Source organism: Periplaneta americana, chromosome 10 (assembly GCF_040183065.1).
Source record: "Periplaneta americana isolate PAMFEO1 chromosome 10, P.americana_PAMFEO1_priV1, whole genome shotgun sequence".
Taxonomy (NCBI): domain Eukaryota; kingdom Metazoa; phylum Arthropoda; class Insecta; order Blattodea; family Blattidae; genus Periplaneta; species Periplaneta americana.
In genome coordinates, this window is record NC_091126.1 from 97911923 (window position 1) to 97930449 (window position 18527).

General features: G+C 35.3%; 1 protein-coding gene across 15 annotated transcripts in view; it reads left to right on the forward strand.

The window, feature by feature from the left end:
• The window catches only part of Ipk1 (Inositol phosphate kinase 1), a 1778442-nt gene that overhangs the window by 1740534 nt on the left and 19381 nt on the right, over positions 1-18527 (forward strand). For 14 of the 15 annotated variants that reach the window (XM_069837977.1, XM_069837964.1, XM_069837963.1 and 11 more), the window contains one exon: positions 3913-4485. In XM_069837977.1, the coding sequence (XP_069694078.1) occupies positions 3913-4485 (573 nt within the window). Of the gene's footprint in view, positions 1-3912; positions 4486-13022; positions 13123-18527 lie in introns of all 15 variants that reach the window. The other variant, XR_011334445.1, reaches the window with a different exon arrangement.

Genomic DNA, 18527 nt, shown 5'->3' on the forward strand with positions numbered 1-18527 from the left:
AAAAGAATGCAGATGAAAATAATATAATCCTAAAAAGATATTCATTCCTTCTTTCTCTTGTTATTTCTTTGTTATGAACATGGAAGGTAGTGATGATCACAAACCGCCTCTGCTGTCTACTTACTGTGACCGATGCTCCCCACCCCGTGTCTTCACTTTGTGTGTAGCGGGTAGTACTATATTTATATTGCACCATGAATTTGTGACGTTTTGCGATGCCTGATATAGAGAGATTTGCAATATGTTATGTGGATTTTTCATACTTTAGTACCGGTAATTGTTATTCTGGGCTGTTAACATAGTGGTAATCACTAATATAAAATAAAATTACGTTACTTCACTGAAGGAGATTAAAATGGGATTGACTAAGTCATTTTGAGCAGAGTATTATACTTGTCACTCTAAGAGACCGTTAATGAGCTAGGATGTGCCATGAAATGGTACCATTGACAGAACCAATCAGCGTCATTGCAGTTGAAGCACAGTTTGAGTCATGTGCAGAATAGGAACACAATCCATTCGGAGATAATAATTTAGGACAGACATACAACATACCCAAAACCGTTTTCCCGATATTACGGATGTAGGAAAATTTTAATCCCGCGAAAATCTCGATATCGAATTTTTGCAGCATTATAATACTTTCTCTAATGAAAGAGTAAAAATACGAATGTTGATGACACCTTTTTTAAACCTAAATTGTACTTCATCAAAGATAATGATTACTTTCCATATTTTTTCACAATTTTAATGAAAATTGTGTGTTTAGCACTAGTTGCTTTTCAGTAAAATAAATTATAAGTAGTACTTAACCCTATGCAGAACAGTAAGCCAAACAATGAAAACGAAATTAAATTTTTTATGTTTTTCATATCCTGGATCATAACAAAGCTTCGATCATTTTTTTTTCAAAATCTTAACTCTGCACACAATTAAAAAAAAAAAACATGATCACTCTAAGCGACCACTATGCCACAGTAGGGATTTTGATATAATATACTAATATAAAATAATGTGACTTTTACTGGTACTTTTCCTTGCTACAGTGGAGCCAGTTCTTATTTGAAAAAACAGATTGCACCTCTGTATATCCTCATGATGTGCTATAGTTGTAGAGAAAGAAAGAAAGAAAACTTCTGTTATAAATTGTATCATCAAAAGTAATGAATGAATGGTGTATTTGAATTATAAAAAGAGCAACATTAATAAATTATACATTTGTAAAACCATTGTAAAATGTAAGAAAACCGTGATTCTTTTTTAAACAACCACTATGCTGCAAAGGGTTCTTTAACCCCATTTTACCCCAAATTTTGATTTTACCTGTACGATAAAATTTTCTGCCAGCTGTTCACTTTTGGGGAGGTGACACTGCAGTTGAGAAGGGAGATGTCTTCAAATGCTTTTGTTTCCCTGTCATAATTCTCATTACATAAACGCCATATTTTCGCATAAACTTTTAAGAGAATGAACACTGACATCTCTAGATCTCTAGATCTTGTTCTTCCTCGCATTTACACCTCTTCACTCTGACAATAAAGTTATCAGTTTTTACTTTAAGCATATATCAAGCTGCCTTCATAGTTCAGTTGGCAGAGTGCTGGCTTATGGTGGCTGCGGACCAGGTTTTAAATCTCGTATTTGTTGGATAAAGCCAAAGTTTCTGAAGATTTGTCCTGGGTTCTCTTGTTTTCCTCCATCATTCCACTGTCACACTCCATTTCAATATTAACTATCATATTTCAATAGTATCTACCCAAAATGGTACAGTTGGATGTAGACATCGTACTAAAATACCAGTTTGTTTCATTTCGGTTTGTTATATTGAAGAGAGCCAAGTCTGTGTTTATTCGTGATAAAAATGTCAAATACATCTAGTATTGAAGAGGTGAATGATCTTGTTTTTTTGCCAGATACAGCTTTTGTAAACATTATTAAAAAAATGTCCAGCAGTATGTAAAAAATCGCAAACTTCAGTTACAAGAGATGAAAAAGATTGCTCTTAAAATATCAGGCAAGAATTAATGGTTAAATATAGCCAGTGATGACAAGATAATTAAGAAAGTTAACAAGAAAAAGAAAATTTCCAATGAAACAGAGATCGAAGAAATAAAACCTCTCTTCAATCCAGAGCTACAGAGACTATTTCCTACTTATAGAATAGCTTTAGGTAGGCTATATCGTTTGAAAAAGAAAAGTTGCTATTGAATGTCAAAATAAATTGAGAAATGAAAAAATGAAAATAGTGGCAAAACATATCAAAACTAGTAGAAATTTGATTGTAAAGTTCCTAAATAACTTTGTTTGAAAACGTTGTACTAAATTTGCTTGTTTAAAATTAATTCACAAAAAGTATTCCTCAGCTATATAACCCAAAGTGTTATAAATGTATTTCTAAGAATAGCGTAGTAACAATAACAGTGCCATAATTAAATGTAATTGAAGAATAAATTACATTATAACAGTAATAATTGATGCTAATTATAAACAGCAACAATGGGAGAGTCGAAAGGAAAAGTTCTATCATTATAATTATCATAGCCTTACCTATTGAATTTGATGATTAACATTGGCGGTTTCAACCCTTCTAACACGTTCTATTCTTCTTCTAGTCGAATTTTATTCTTTTCATTAACATGTAATAAAAAAATCTTGCTCGATAAAAATTTCCGCAGTGTTATGTAAAATAAAACAGCAAGCAATCATTGATAAAACTTTTTCATTCGCAATCCTTATTTTATGCTGCAGAATGTAAAGTCGCTGCTTCACTTGCCCAAAACACCTTTCGATGATGATACTTTCCTATTGTGCAGTGTATTATATATGTGTTGCTGGGAAGTTAAAGGATTTCTGACTCATTAACCTTAGCAATGATAAGGTCCAGTACAGTAGAAATGGTTTCACATACAGTAGATTGATGTATAGCTACATCATCTTCAATATCCATCTGGAACCTTGGGTCACCCACATACTTCAGAAAAGTGCGAAGTCTTTGTTCAGATGATAAAGCATTTCCTCTGTGTAGTTGCCCTACTTTCACCTGAAAAAGTTCTGTCAAGCATTCTAAACTTTCTCTTTCAAATCTGTATAAAGTCTTATATGTAGATTCATTCTCATCATGACACACTGAATACAATTTTCCGGCATGTAAGTCATTCATAAATTCAGTCATTACGTCTAATACTTCTTAACAGTGTGAGGTTGACTCTGCTAATGACCAGACTCAATGGAACTGAAGAATAAACTCACCACTGGGAATATATACTATCTTTCATTCATACATATTCTGTGTTTGTACTCCCTATTCGAGTATAGAGTCCAGAAAATATTTTGTAATCTGAAGTAAGTTTAAACTTAAATTTTCAATTTTTTATTCATACAGTTTGAAGTATAAACTTCAATTTTGTTGATCATGAGCACAAATTCACTTTTATTCATATTATCCACTATTTTAAACTCTGCTTTACGTTAGTTTCAATTTAACTGTCATTGTCTACAGAAAAAGACAAATAAAAACCGTAAATAAACTTACATTTAAAATTGCGTATGATTAAAGCTGAATATCACAGCTCGGAAATTTTATAACATCCAAACAGAATTGTCCATTCTGAACATTGTTTCGTTGCTTATGCCCAGAAAAAATTGGTTATTGAGAATGAAAACTGTAGAAAAACCTAGTTAAAATTATATAAACGGTAATAATGAATAATGATGAAATATATAATTTTAATTATTCGAAAAATATTAGGAGACACACCACCCTTGCTTCCAGTTAGATAATATTGTGAGGACACGGCCACTCTGTGTCTCTGCCAGAGACACCCATGACAATGTTATTAAATAAAAAAAAAATTGTGTACACGTAACATGACAAAAGAGATGTTTGATTGAGTTTGGTGATGTGTATTTCAGACTGGTGGATCAACTGTGCTGCCTAGTTTTGGAAGCACTGTGCAGAGATCTAACAGGACGGGAGAAACTGAGTGACAGTGAGACTGACAATGATAGCGAGAGTGACATTGCACTTTGGGAGAGGGGTTGTCAAAATCTTCTGCGCCCCAACTCTCTTCCAGATGGCTATGGAAGCAATCGCCAGTGTCGGATGCCAGGTACTGCATTGATAGAGCGGATTCCCTCTGGCTTGGTGGCGGCAGTGACACCATTGTTGCCAGGACCTCCTTGCGACTGGTCTGCACAGTCACTCCCAGTGGACTGTATCCTTGCTCGCATTCTGCGTGTGCAGAAACTAGAAAGGACGGGCTCAGACCGAGTGTATGAAGCTTTCAGGACTCAGTCATGCATGAATCAACTGAGAGCAGGGAATGCAGCTGTGGCTGACTATGGTTATGTTGCCAGCATGTTAAGTGCAGGAACTGGTGCTGGTTCCGGACTTTCTCCATTGCACCGTTATCTCCTTGCCACTACAGCAAAGGACTGTTCAATCATGCTGGCCTTCCAGCGTTTGCCACCAGATAACAAATGCAGGTATTTGATATTTAATTTTAATTTGTCCCTTTGTAAGCTTTCATCATCAATATCTCGTTATACACAACTTTATTTTAATTTTTTACTTTTATGGAAAGTAGGTATACCTAGGTTAATAATAATTGATATCACACTAACTGAATGACTGTAGTAGAATAATGAAATATAGCCACCGGCATAGCTCAGTCGGCTAAGGCACTTGCCTGCCGATCAGGAGTTGAGTTCAGGCACGGGTTCGATTCCCACTTGGGCTGATTACCTGGTTGGGTTTTTTTTTTCAAGGTTTTCCCCGTAAGGCAAATATCAGGTAATTTATGGCATATCCTCTGCCTAATCTCGTCAAATATCATCGCAATAGCACCAATTCCATCGACGCTAAATAACCTCGTAGTTGACACAGCGTCGTTAAATAACCAAGTAAAAAAATAATTAAATAACACTGGTATTCTTGGAGGTATGGATTAAATCAGGAATACATAAGGACGAAAATGAAAGGTATACAAATCTATTTCACTAGTTATATCATATCTTCTGCTGCTATGATTGGATATAACACACATTTCTCTATCAGACTCTGGTATTTGTATTATAGTAGTGGAGCAGTAACAACACTTACAATCCTTGTAAGTTTGTTGGTAAAACACATTTTTCCATTATGCTTACTCTTGTGCAAAGAGTACAGAATGGAATAGAGTCGCTTTATGTATGTTTTCATTGAAGCTGTCAGTGTTGCTTGGTAGCCATCTTGATACAACCCATCCTTGCAATTGCGCTTATGGTGTAGCTGTTTTGTTTTCAATTATTTAGAGTAATATTTTGATAAATTCAAATATGCCAGCCTGTGTGGTGTTTGGTTGCGGAAATAAGAAGTCTAAGAAGTTACCTGAATAACCTATCACATGTATGTATAACAGACTAATGGCATTATATACGTAAATATAAGATGACGTTTTTCAGTTTATTAATATTTAAATGTCATTTTCTGTACAACTTTTCAGAGAATTCTGAGATGAAAGACAAATGGGCCAAAGCTGTCCAGAGGGAAAACTGGACACCTACTCGTTGCAGCACAGTTTTTTCTAGTCACTTCAGGGAGGAGGTTATGGATCTCTTGTCCTTATCATATGTCTGTATCAGAAAGTGGACGGTGCCACCTGTTTCCAGCCTATCCAAAATATTTGCAACCTAAGCAAACAAAGGTTTGTAGTATGAATATTAAACTAATAATGAACCATAATAATACTAGTATTTCTATCCCCTAATGTGCATACAGTATTCCTGTTATGTACTTATATAAATTATAACTTTCAGAAAAGAAGACCAGTAAAACGGAAGTATGCTGAAAATGCCTCTCTCTCCACTGTCACAGATATCAATGAAGCTAGGACCTCCACTATTGGCAGCTGATACTGAAAATGAAATTCAGATTCTGTCAAAGAAGAATATACATATAGTGTTCTGCTCAAGGATATGTCTTTCACTGCAAACCCGGCATTCGCCAATCTTTCCTATTTCTGCCTTCCTCTTAGTCTCCGCATATGATCCAAATATCTTAATGTTGTCTATCATCTGATATCTTCTTCTGTCTCGAACTCTTCTCCCACTCACCATTCCTTCTAATGCATCCTTCAGTAGGCAGTTTCTTCTCAGTCAGTGACTCAGCCAATTCCTTTTTCTCTTCCTGGTCAGTTTCAGTATAATTCTTTCTTCACTCACTCTTTCCAACACAGCTTCATATCTTATTCTGTCTTTCTATTTCACACACTCCATTCTTCTCCATATCCACATTTCAAACACTTCTAGTCGCGTTTCTTCACTTCGTCGTAATGTCCATGTTTCTGCCCTATACAATGCCACACTCCACACAAAACAATTTACTAGTCTCTTCCTTAGTTCTTTTTCCAAAGTTCCGCAGAAGATACTCCTTTTTCTATTAAAAGTTTTCTTAGCCATTCCTATCCTCCTTTTGACTTCCTGGCAGCACTCATGTTACTGCTTATAGTACAAAGAAGAATAAGGATCTGAAAAAAGGAATTGTGTGGAAAAGAAGATTAAAATTGCAGCAGTGTAAACAGCAAGTGGTGAAGGCTGATTTGAAAGATTTCTAGAAAACTTAGAAAAACTGGCTTAAATATTAGTTTTGTGATACATTACGTTCCATTTCAAAGACGTCTGTATCAATCTCCATCTTACGATGTTTGGTGACGTATACACGTCCGTTGATGTGACATATTAATGAATATAATACTATTATAGTCACAATCATGCCATGGTATGAAAGAAAATTTCACAACCTCGAGCGGGAATCGAACCTGCGACTTCCTGTTCTCCGGTCAGGCGCTCTACCACTGAGCTATCGAGCCAAGCCTTTAGCGTGAGACAAACTCGATAGCTCAGTGGTAGAGCACCTGACCGGAGAACAGGAAGTCGCAGGTTCGATTCCCGCTCAAGGTTGTGAAATTTTCTTTCATACCATGGCATGATTGTGACTATAATAGTATTTATATTCACGTCTGTATCACTTCTCAAGAGACAGATATCAAAGGTTAATGGTGAGAAGCAAAATAAATGGTGTGATGAAAATCTTAAAGCATTTGCCATAACAATTAATTTTTTCCCTAAGGCATACAACTTTGTTACAGAAGAATTTGATACACGTCTTCTTCATCCTCGTACTCTATACAATTGGTAGCATAACGTAAATGCAGTTGATTATACACGTAATTGAGATATTCATGTAGCCTACTCAGCATAATATAAATAAATATGTTAATATTTCATTTAATTGTCTTTCCTTCGATGTTTATTATGTTTTTTAGTTTGAACTTTAGCAATCATTCAATTTCTTAACGAAAATACAGAGTGTAACAGAAGTTTCTGTAACAGTATGTTAAAATTATTCTCTTGTTAATTTCCATTTTCTCAGGAAGCATGACCAAATTTTATGGTGTAGGAGTTGGTACTACTTGATTGTGGTGTGATGCAATCCTTTATTATTAATTTGGCTGAAAATGTGATATTTACCATCAAATATTTGGAAAAAACTAAAATTTTCACTGTACCAGAAACTTTTGTTACACTCTGTATAGCAGCAGATCCAACCAAGAACCTTCAGTTTAATAATATTAATAAAGGTAAGTAGTTTACATAATTTCGTGGTCCAAAATGTTGATTAGTGAAGCCATACTTTTGTTTGTTTTCTTTGAGAAGTCCAATTTTGATTGTTACTCGATTATGATGGAAAGAAAAAAGATTTATGTCGCATAAAACTGCAATAAGTGTATTTGATAGATATACTATTTATGCTGGATTGGGTTGTATCAAGATGGCAGTGTACGCATTGGTGCTTGCTTCAGCTGTTTACCATGTAGTGTGGATGGGAAACCCTACTCTATTCTGTAACTTACTCTTTGCTCTCTTGCATCTGCATTTCATCCTTAACACCAGATTTAGGTCTTTGAACATTAGAGTAGCCAATTATACAGTATGTTACAATAATTTAACGTTACATTTCTAGATTAAACAAAATATTTGATCTATTCAAGTGTTATGGTGCCAATTTTTAATTGTGGAATAATGATCGATAAGTAGATATCCCAGTAGAACGCAGCTAATAGTTGCAATTATGGTCACTTGGACACATTGTTGAGAAGTGATTTATTTTTTAAATTATTGTTTTGTAACATCAGTTGATTTTCTTTAGTATCATTTTCTCAAAGATGTATAAATAAGCAAGACTAAGTTACAATGTGAAAATGAGTGCCACATGACGCAACATATTTTCTAATTGTATGTTTTACGAGTTTCGTGTAACAGTTAAGTTCTCTCGTAATGTTACGAATTGTATCCTACTACTATTTATAGTTCATCTTTCTGAACTGTTATTCATAAATGAAGTCATTCAATATGCTCCCAAATAAATTAAACCTTCTTATGGAATGTACACAAAAGGTATTCTTCACGGTTTCAAAATTAATAAATTTAATTACAATTAGGGATACATTCTACGATTTAAGTAGATATAGGTAATTAGTTTTGTACCACTCCACATAAAATAGCTGCTGTGCTTATATTTTGACTATTTCTGATATTATTTTTTCTGTTTACAGAAGTCTACATTTGAAAGTCGTATATGATAAATATTAATACTTATTTATGATACAGATGTTAAAAGTGTCATTTTATTGTGTTAATACGGATGTTTGTTAAATGAGGTCACTATGCCGAGTGTAACTAACCTACAAACAAAATAAAATGACTTTTAGCACTTGTATGATACCATATATTACACTGTAAACATCAAACATGCTTCGGAAATGAAAGTAACCAATTGTGATTAAATTTAGGTTGCTGATCACGAATATGGCGGTAATTGTTTTAATTAGTTATGATTATTCAGATATAGGATATGAATGAATTTGATTCGATATTTGTGAATATTGCACAATACTAGGGATTTCAAGTAGTTTTACTACCCCTGAATGAAAATGGGTTGGTTTCATGTCACTGGTTAAGTGACCTGTTCCAACACCAATCAGTTGTTGTTGAAGATTTTATGTGTGAGAACGTGTTTTGTATTGTCATCTTTTTTTTTTTTTTTAATGAAGTTTGCACTCTTGGTTGGAGTGAGAGCCGAAGATGTAATATTTTCTGAGCAATACTTTTTTCTGTTGTTATTCAGCATGTTGCGCAAATCTATAAACAGGGCGAGTAATTTTTTGTTGTTTGTGGTGAGGTGACATTTCCTTCTTAAAAGAAAATTATTACACCTATCTTAAAAAAGAGTATCATCTCTATTGTTTGGCTGTAAAACCTGTCTTCAGGTAGTTGACTAAACAAGTAGGAGATATGAACACAGCCTGGGCACTATACATTTGCAGTAATACTTCTACCAACTTACGGGACTAGCTAAACAATAAGAGTCCATCTATTCCTTTCGTATTCCCCATGTCATTGATGGAGGGCTGATAATGGCTATTTTGCATGTTACCTCAAATACAAGGATTTTACAGAAATAAAAAGGGAATTGTTCATTATCGCAAAATCCTATATGCTTTTCGTCCTGTACCACATAGTGAAGAACTATCGGGGTAACTATTTCACAGCTCCTGAATCATACTTAAGTGATTCATCAATGAAGAGCAGAAGATGGGGAAAGTTTTGATGCAGCCGAGTCTGATCCTGTGAAACCTGGTTTGTCTACCTGACTTTACAGTTAATATGTCTTCATCGAATCCCAACATTATCACTCAACAAGATTTATATGACTTTCTGAAAGACCTTATACTGTCTGATACTGTCGAAAAATAATACAGAACTAATTGCATTCAGACCGCCTGGCTGAAGGTATTAAGTTACCGGTATCAGTGTTCTGTACTCTTCAGAAACCCCTGGGAGAGTATTTTTTTCTGTGGATGGTGATTGCAACAATGTATCTGGTCCTGTGACAAATCTAAACATTGGTGACTTTCAAAGATGACTCAAAACTGAGCTCGAAAGCAGTTTTACTTCATAATGGAAATGAGTTGCCATCATTTCTAATACATTATGCAGTGCACACGAAAAGAGCATAAGCCAACGTGGGGGAAACATAATTTACAAAAAATATAATTGACATATTTGTGATGACTTTAAAGTGATAGCCATCCATACTTCTTGGCAGTGAGGGAAATGGGAAAAAACCAGAGGCAGTATGCTACCCCAAGATTTTCCTCTGGCATACCTCGATTTAAAAAAAAGACATATCCCCTCCCCGACAACATAGACATAAATGATGTATACAATAAGTTGTTTCGTACAGTCAGTAACGCGAATCTTTGAAGCTTACGCAACATATTAAATTTGTTAATAAAATAATTTCAAATTACTTCGGTTATTTACTGGATCAGTTTACAATGTTTTTTGAGACTTATCATTTAAAATAATGTTAAAGCTTCGAAGTGCCTTACTTAATTACTAATAAAAAGTGCAACAAAAAAATGACACAGTCACAAAATTGGCAACAATGACCACCACAAGGTACAGACCACAGCCTCCTATACTTGAAATACTACCATTGTAAGCATTCCAGGGGTTGAGCTTATCAAATAAGCGTGTCTAAATACACAATGAATACAGTTCCAGAAGGCTGTGGTTTAGATTTACGAAGCAAAAGATAGTACTCTTTACTGTGAAGAAATCTATAAACAAATTTTTACGATCACATTTTTTCAATGACGTATGTCATTTTTCACTAACAGTATGTTTTCTGGCCATAGAAACCATACCATCGCATACCGTCTCACTTCCCTCACTGCTTCTTGGTCCTCAGCCAGGCTAGACTAAATACAGTATTTTTTTTATGAGTGAACAGTAGTGCTAAGATATTCCATTATGTTAAAGACTGGCCACGCCAAGAGTCCGGAAAAAGAAACAAGGAACATTGAACATGTTTTCTGATGTATTCTAGAAAATATTTACTTCCTCTGTTGCATATTAAACTCGATTATTTAAGGAATTTGTTAAACATATGAAGAAAAAAAAAAAGGAGAGGCATTTAAATATTTCTAGAATAAATTTACACAAATCGGTGAAAATAATATCAAGGAAGGTATTTTTATTTGACCTTAGATCCGTGAACACATCAGTGACAAATATTTTGAAACAGTGTTCACTGGTGATGAACATACGTCATGGGAAGCTTCTAAAAGGTGGTGGCACAATTCCTATGAAGTTCAAGAGATGAAAATTTTGGTGGAATGACTAGTGTCGTCCTGTCAACAATAGGTGCAATATATCATACAAAGCACAAATGTTAGAACTTCTTTCCAAACAAATACGATAAAGTGATTGACGTGCATGGTGAGTGCTTCCACCAAGTAATACCAGGGCAGGTGGAGCATTACTATTCTTGCTGATTATTACTGGTTCGTCAGATGATATGTCCCAGAGTCGAAATGCAAATGGCAGGTAAAGAGACCCATTTAAATGTAAAGATAAACTATGGCTTTGTTAATTAAACTATTCAAAATGTATAAAATAATGTTCAGAAACTATAACCAATCTAGAATTAAAAAAATTATTTTCATATTCAGCAGCTAAAAAAGAACACGAGAATTTACATTTCATTTTCCAAGCAAGTTATAATTTGTTCCCTGGTGTTTTATTTAGATAACCGGTATGTTGAAAAATATTGCGTTATATCATGTCTGTTATTTTATTAAGTAATGGAGTGTTTAGTCATGATCATTATGGTAAGTTTTTAATCATTGAATTAATCCATTGAATCTGCGAGGGGGGAAATGGAGGGAAGATAAATTATAGAGCGCAAGAATTGATGTCCTTGTAAGGATTATTGGAACTTATCTTAATATTTAACTTATATGAGTTTCTAGTCTAAAGGTCATCAGTCTCACTTCGATCACACCATCCCACATATGTTCATGAGTTATTTGGGGTGGGCATGATTACTTTTGTCGTGCTGACTATTACTTTACATCAGTTGCTGATACCATCATTCGTGCTTAGTCCAGTTCCATCAATCTTCCTGGTGAAAGAGGGAGGGAGAATATTAGAGTCCTGGCTGTGTGAGAGATTGGGGCGGGCGTGACGTCATACTCATTCTCATGATTGAATACAGTGAACGCTCGATAACTCGGACTCCGATATCTCGGACTTCGGATAACTCGGACCAAAATTTTTCGAAAATAAAATTTTATTTATGAATGTGACAGACACATTCTGGTAGGACTGTACGTGAGAATTGTTCGCAAGCAACATAAAAAGTTTTCACAAAAGAAGATTGACAATTTTTTAAACATTCTGCTGAGGAAAACAAACAACAAAGTGGCAGATCAATCACCATGATGCTCCTATAATAGACCAATCGAATTATAGTAGACTCTGATTAATGCACTTTGTCCATTACCTGTGTTATTTGTGTTTCCGTTTTACCTGGTATGTATTGATAACCTTGTTGCAATAAAGTTCAGTATAATATTGCTACTGTATAGATAACATTTATGGTATTAGTGTTCATTCCTAACGTACAACTTTATTTGCCTCTGATAACAAGGACTTTTCGTAACTCAGACAGATCTCCGCCCTCTTTAGTACGAGTTATCGAGCATTGACTATATATCGGTCGTTGATAACATCATTCTTAATGCTGGATGCAGGACAAGCCATGCTCCAAGTGCAACTCAGTCAATTTCCCAGTGAGGGAGGGAAGGGGAATGGATTGAGTCCCAGATATCTGAGAGATTGGGAGACATGATTGTCCCCCTCATTCAGACAATTGAGTACATCAGTTGCTGATAACATCATCCTGAATTCTGGGTGCTGGGGAGCCATGCATAGAGTCCAGTCCTGTGAATCTCCCCGGATTGAGTAGAATATTTATTAAATAAGAATAGTCTGACCACTTGAGGTGCCTGGGTGATGATGAGAGTCTGCTAATAAAGATGAACTGGAGGTGAGTCTTGGTGAAAGCCTCTATCGAAACATTAAACTTTCTTAGCTGCAATCACAATTCTCAATGTTGCATACCTTGTCACCAGGTAGCAGAGTATAGTTCCGGCAGCAGTTCAAATTGGTGGGGATAAGAAAAGGAACATGGATGGGAGAGACATCTCATTATGACCAGACTATCGACATCAGGTACCGTAGTCCAAGAGTTGTAACAAGGACACTGGGGATTATGCTAGCTTCCCTATCAGCTTGTCTAATAAATAATAATACCTAACATTCGACTTGTTGCCTCCTTTGCTGACTAACATTATACAGACCGACGTCCTAAATAAGTAGATTGGGATAGAGACAAGCAGCCGCACATAACCTCCTGGATAATTGAGGGATTTGCTTATCAGTAGGGCCTGCACCATAGCTGCCTTGTCTAAGGTAAAATGCCTTGACCAGCATTACGGAGTAAGCTCAGGTTGGAATCTTCATGAGGGAAGAAATTTTCTCATGAAGTTTTGGCCATTGTGTATGATTTTTCCCCACTCAACATCGTAATGAATTGAGGAACTATAGTGAGTAGCGAAATCTGGTTTTTCAAGCCAGATATAATGGCTAGAGTGATCATCGTAATAGCCACACATTTCTCCCATACTGGTTGGAATATGACCATAGTTGAGCAAAGCATGGCGTGACGTGGTGCTGTGTTGAGAGATAATGGTGGGATAAAAGGGTTTGTTTTGGAACATTGCGAGCCTCTTGCAACAATCGATTTAGAGCAGCGGTCATCAGCACAGTGCAGCCTGGGGCGAGCGTTTCTTACTCGCAAGCACACTATTCCCTCTGGTGCATCCGTGGCTGCTGGCGGGTATACAGTATTCCATGGTGGGGTTTCATTTGTGCCAAATATTACATCAGCAATAATAGTTTAATGATGCACACAATGTTCACATATGCATTAAAGTAAGCATATTTTATATAATTAATAAATACTCAGCATGTTTGTTTATAATGTCAATAACTTAAAAATATTCTGAAATTATTGAAGGGTCAGTGAAAGAAGTGGACAAGCCACAAATCCTGATATGTACAATATCTCGTTATTTCACTGGGATTTTTATCTTTCATCTGAACCCAGAACCAGAAACAGATATATTCGAGGAATTGATACAAACAGTTTTTAAAAAATTTCTTAATTTAATATCTGTCGAAATTAGATTACTAGAAAAAAAATACACAGATCAAATTTATTTTAGAGTTAAAAGTGTCAGAAAAAATAAAAAAAAAATTGAGATATCAATATGAAATCTTGATAGGTTTGAAATGGAGTGGGTCCTGTGCTAGGGCAGGAAAATGAAACAAGAAATAATAATAATAATAATAATAATAATAATAATAATAATAATAATAATAATAATAATAATAAATGTAAAGACTACTATGATATTCTTTCATTTTTCTGAATTTCGAAGTATGTCAAACTAGTGTTTAATCAGCATAAATGTTAGTTATGTAATAGAACAATTTTTATTAAATATAAAAAATCACGATTAACTCGAAAACTTTAAGCAATGGAAACATTTCGAAAACAAATTTGAAATCACCGTGATGATTTCTATGAGAAACCACAGTTCTAACAGACAAAAGTTTAGTCACTCTGCATACGGAAGTCGCCAGACGAAACTACTCCTTTGTTTAACTAGCTGTAACGCGGAAACTAGTAAAGATTTTGAATAGCAATTATTTTTAAAACTAATTTTCATTCTTTCTAAACATTTCTCTTGCTTTGACCCCCCATCTAAGTGAAAAATAAAAAACTTTGCCTCTTACCAACTTTTGAAGATGTTAATATCTATCTTGAACATGTCACTTCGAAGTAGTATTTTTTCTCACTTTCCAAAAAAGATTTTGAATTCGAAATTTTTTCTTTGCTTTCCTTATCTATGAATCCTAAAATTTACTGCACGATTGATTGACTATTATACGAGCTACGACATAATAATGTTTAACAGTGCAGCATATAGTGCCCTGGTATACAGCTATTCATTGCCCACACCATTATAGCTGCTTTCTTCCTCTCCCTTGTACCACAGTGCATTTTCCAATACACTCCTTACCTGATACTGGTACCCATTTCTGCAAGTGCTGATGACCACTGGTTTAGAGTAAAATCAAGCGTTTACAGTGAGCTTCAGCAGAAGTCGAACATGAGAAGTTGCACTTGTGAGCGAATCTACTGCTCGTTCTCTCCCAGATCACTTGGTGCTTCTGAAGTAGGCTACTGCAGCATGACTTGTCGTTGCGGCCTTACAAAAAGGAAGCTCGAGGCTTTGCTAAATGATCTTTTGGAAGATCGGTGGGAAGGCGAAAATGTAGACGAAATTCCAGTTGGCAGTAATTCTGATTATGATATAAAAAGGCGTGTTGTCACTAGACTTGTCTCAAGTACTTGGCATTTGTTTCTTGATTAATATAGTCTCAATCATATTCAGAAATGAACAAAAATAGAGATATGAGGGTGTCGAAAGGCAACAATTGGTCCTTACCATTAGAAGACCTTGATGCATTTTTGGATATTCTGTATGTGAATGGTGTCACTGAATCCTAAGGAATAGAGGTGAATCTTGTGTGATCAGAAAAAATTGGGTATCCCATTTTGAAAATCTGTGACGTCACATATTCTCTTATGTTTGTGCATCTTGTAAATTTCAATCTACTGATATATAGGTACTTGCAAGGATTGTACTTATATACCGGTTTGAATAATAATAAATTAGGTTAAGATATCATTTGTATCATTATTCTATTTGCTTATGTTTCAGTATGTGTTTACTTACCTGTAGTAAGTTTCAATCTGTGATGAAAACTTTTGACTTGACTGTACTACATTGCAGTCATAAAACAAGTTATAGTTCTTCAAGACTTATACCAAAATATACGCCTAATACCTACGTAAGATGTTATGCATGAGATTTACGTTAAAAGTTTCCATTAATGTTATTTTACACGAAAATATATCGAAACAGAAACTTCCTGAGATGACTGTACTTGATGTTTAAAATTTAATAAAATGTCATTTGATCATCATAGAGTCTCTTCCATGCAAAAGATCAATTTCTTATAAGAAAGAGAAGTTGTCGTTCAAAGACACATCTAATTACCGACTGGATATTTTTGTCCCAGTAGCTGAATTAGGGTGTTCTCAAAATCCGAACGTCCTAGTTAAGTTATTTTAACATATTCCAATCCTTTCTTACACTTTTACCCTCATCAACTTAGGCATTGTTATCTCAGGTTATCATGGCACTTCATTGTTAAGAAACTTACACTTTTTAATGTAGAGAGTTGTATTATTTATTTTATACATAAGTATCGTTTTAATACAAAGAATTAAATGCGTAATGCATCTATAAATAGTATAACATACCGGTATTACACAACTTTTTTACGAAAGTCAAAGAAATGCTTAACAATAATATATTGTTTTTTACGAACTTATGCATTCCCGGGGGTAAAAGGCGGTCAGAGCGTGGTGCCGACCACACCACCTCATTCTAGTGCCGAGGTCATGAAAAGCATGGGGCTCTACTTCCATGGCCCCCAAGTGCCTTCATGGCATGTTACGGGGATACCTTTACCTTTACCTTACCTTTACGAACTTATGCTGCAAATGAATCGATAATCAGATTAAAATCTTTCTCCCGAGCTGTGTTGTTTTCAATGCTCAAAATAAAAACTCCATTGAGTTGCTCCTGTGACATTGTACTTCTAAGGCAGCTCTTAATTAGCTTCAGTTTTGAGATTGATCTTTCAGCCATCACACTTGTCACGGGCATTGTGGTGCCTGTAAATAAAATGTAAGCTGTACAAACGTCTGGGAAGCTGGCAGACAGAGTTAAATTTTGACATAAATAATGGCTTTAGCCAGTTGTGTGATATTTATGGCGTTTTTTTATTTTCTTTCTCAGAATTGAACGGAAGCTAACCATTTGTTGGCGGAAAGAATCCATCAGATTCCTATTATATTGGTCACTTAAACATTTTGATAAGTGGTAAACCTAACCGTCAATAACTCTGTCTAAAATTTTGGGACTCAAACATCAAATTCGTTTATTACTTGTCTGAAGGACTCAAAACATTCTCTCATTCGGGAAATTATAATGTCCAACAATTCAAAGTAAAAAATAATTATTGCATCCATGAACCTCCTGAGCCCACCCCCACAGTCACGGAGGCTGTGGGTCCATATCTCCACCCCTGCTCCTTTCACATCCAATCTAGTCATTAACTCGATATGTTTCTAGATGAAGTTGTTCCACATAAACTTTAAGTCATACTAGTTTCTTTTTGTGGAGTATAGATATATTGGCTATTGCTTAGAAAATTATTTAAATGTAGTTGATGCGGAATTCTATCTTTTATTAGTTTCTCCAGTACCTTCCGCCTTACACTTAATACATTAAATTTATTGGCTTAAATTTTGTGGCTTCATAACATTCCTTCCCTCATCTTACTGAAGGATTATAGTATTTTACATTTTTTCCAATGTTCTGGTAAGTTTCCTTTCCGTAAGAATTCATTAAATAGTTTCGACACAAAGCCAGAAAACAAAATACCGGTATATACCATCTGCAGTATGTAACTTGTAAGTACATCATGTCCTGGCACTTTCTTGGGGTCCATTCTTTTAAGTTATTACGGTATTTCTGTTTCATATTGCATGAAGTCCTTGTCATCTTCTGTCTGTTGGTTTCTCTATTTGTCAGGGGCGTATTTTGCGGACTACCGGGGCTACCGGCAGTAGCCCAAGGAAATTACAAAAGAAAAAGTTTATAATATAACATAATGTAATAATTTTGTATTATTAGTTTTAACATAGTAATTAAAATTAAAGTAATTGTTAGATTTATATGCACTCTCTGCTTTCGAAAAGAAACAAGTTGCCAAGGCGGCATCGCTGGAGAAACCGCTTGCTACGTGAGGTAGCCTGTGACCGTACCGCGCACTCTGTCCTGTAGCACAACTGCCCGTCCCCCCCGCTCCCTACTGTTTCTATCGTGCAGTGTAGGCGGGTGAGTTGCCGCTCTCGTGATCGGTTTCTTCGAAGGCGCGAAGCAGCAATACGCTTAGTACGCTAGCAATTGAATGTGATTGTGTTCTTGCAGTGCATTATTTTAAATCTGTGATTTGTTCGAGTGTCTAAGAGTTATATTAATTGTAAATTATTAAGTTTTTAATTTCCCAATTAAGTGATATTGTGAAAAATATGGCAGAACAAGTTTCTAGAGAGGTTTGTGTTGAAAATGACTGTGTAATAGAAGGTTTATTAAAAGTGCCTTTTAACCGTCGTACATAACAACGAGAAAGTTGAAATTGTGAAAATGGAAAGACCAACTCCTGAGTTAAATTTGTCCATGGACGTAAAAGAAAAACAGCGAGAGTACACACGCCATTTCACTTCAACATCATATGGTAAGTGGAATTGGTTGTGTGGTACTTCTAAACTGTCTAAACTATTTTGCTGGCCATGTTTGTTATTTAGCCGCGAAACTAATGTGTGGTCAAAAGAGGGGTTTTCTAATATGAACTCCCTTCGAAAAGCAGTC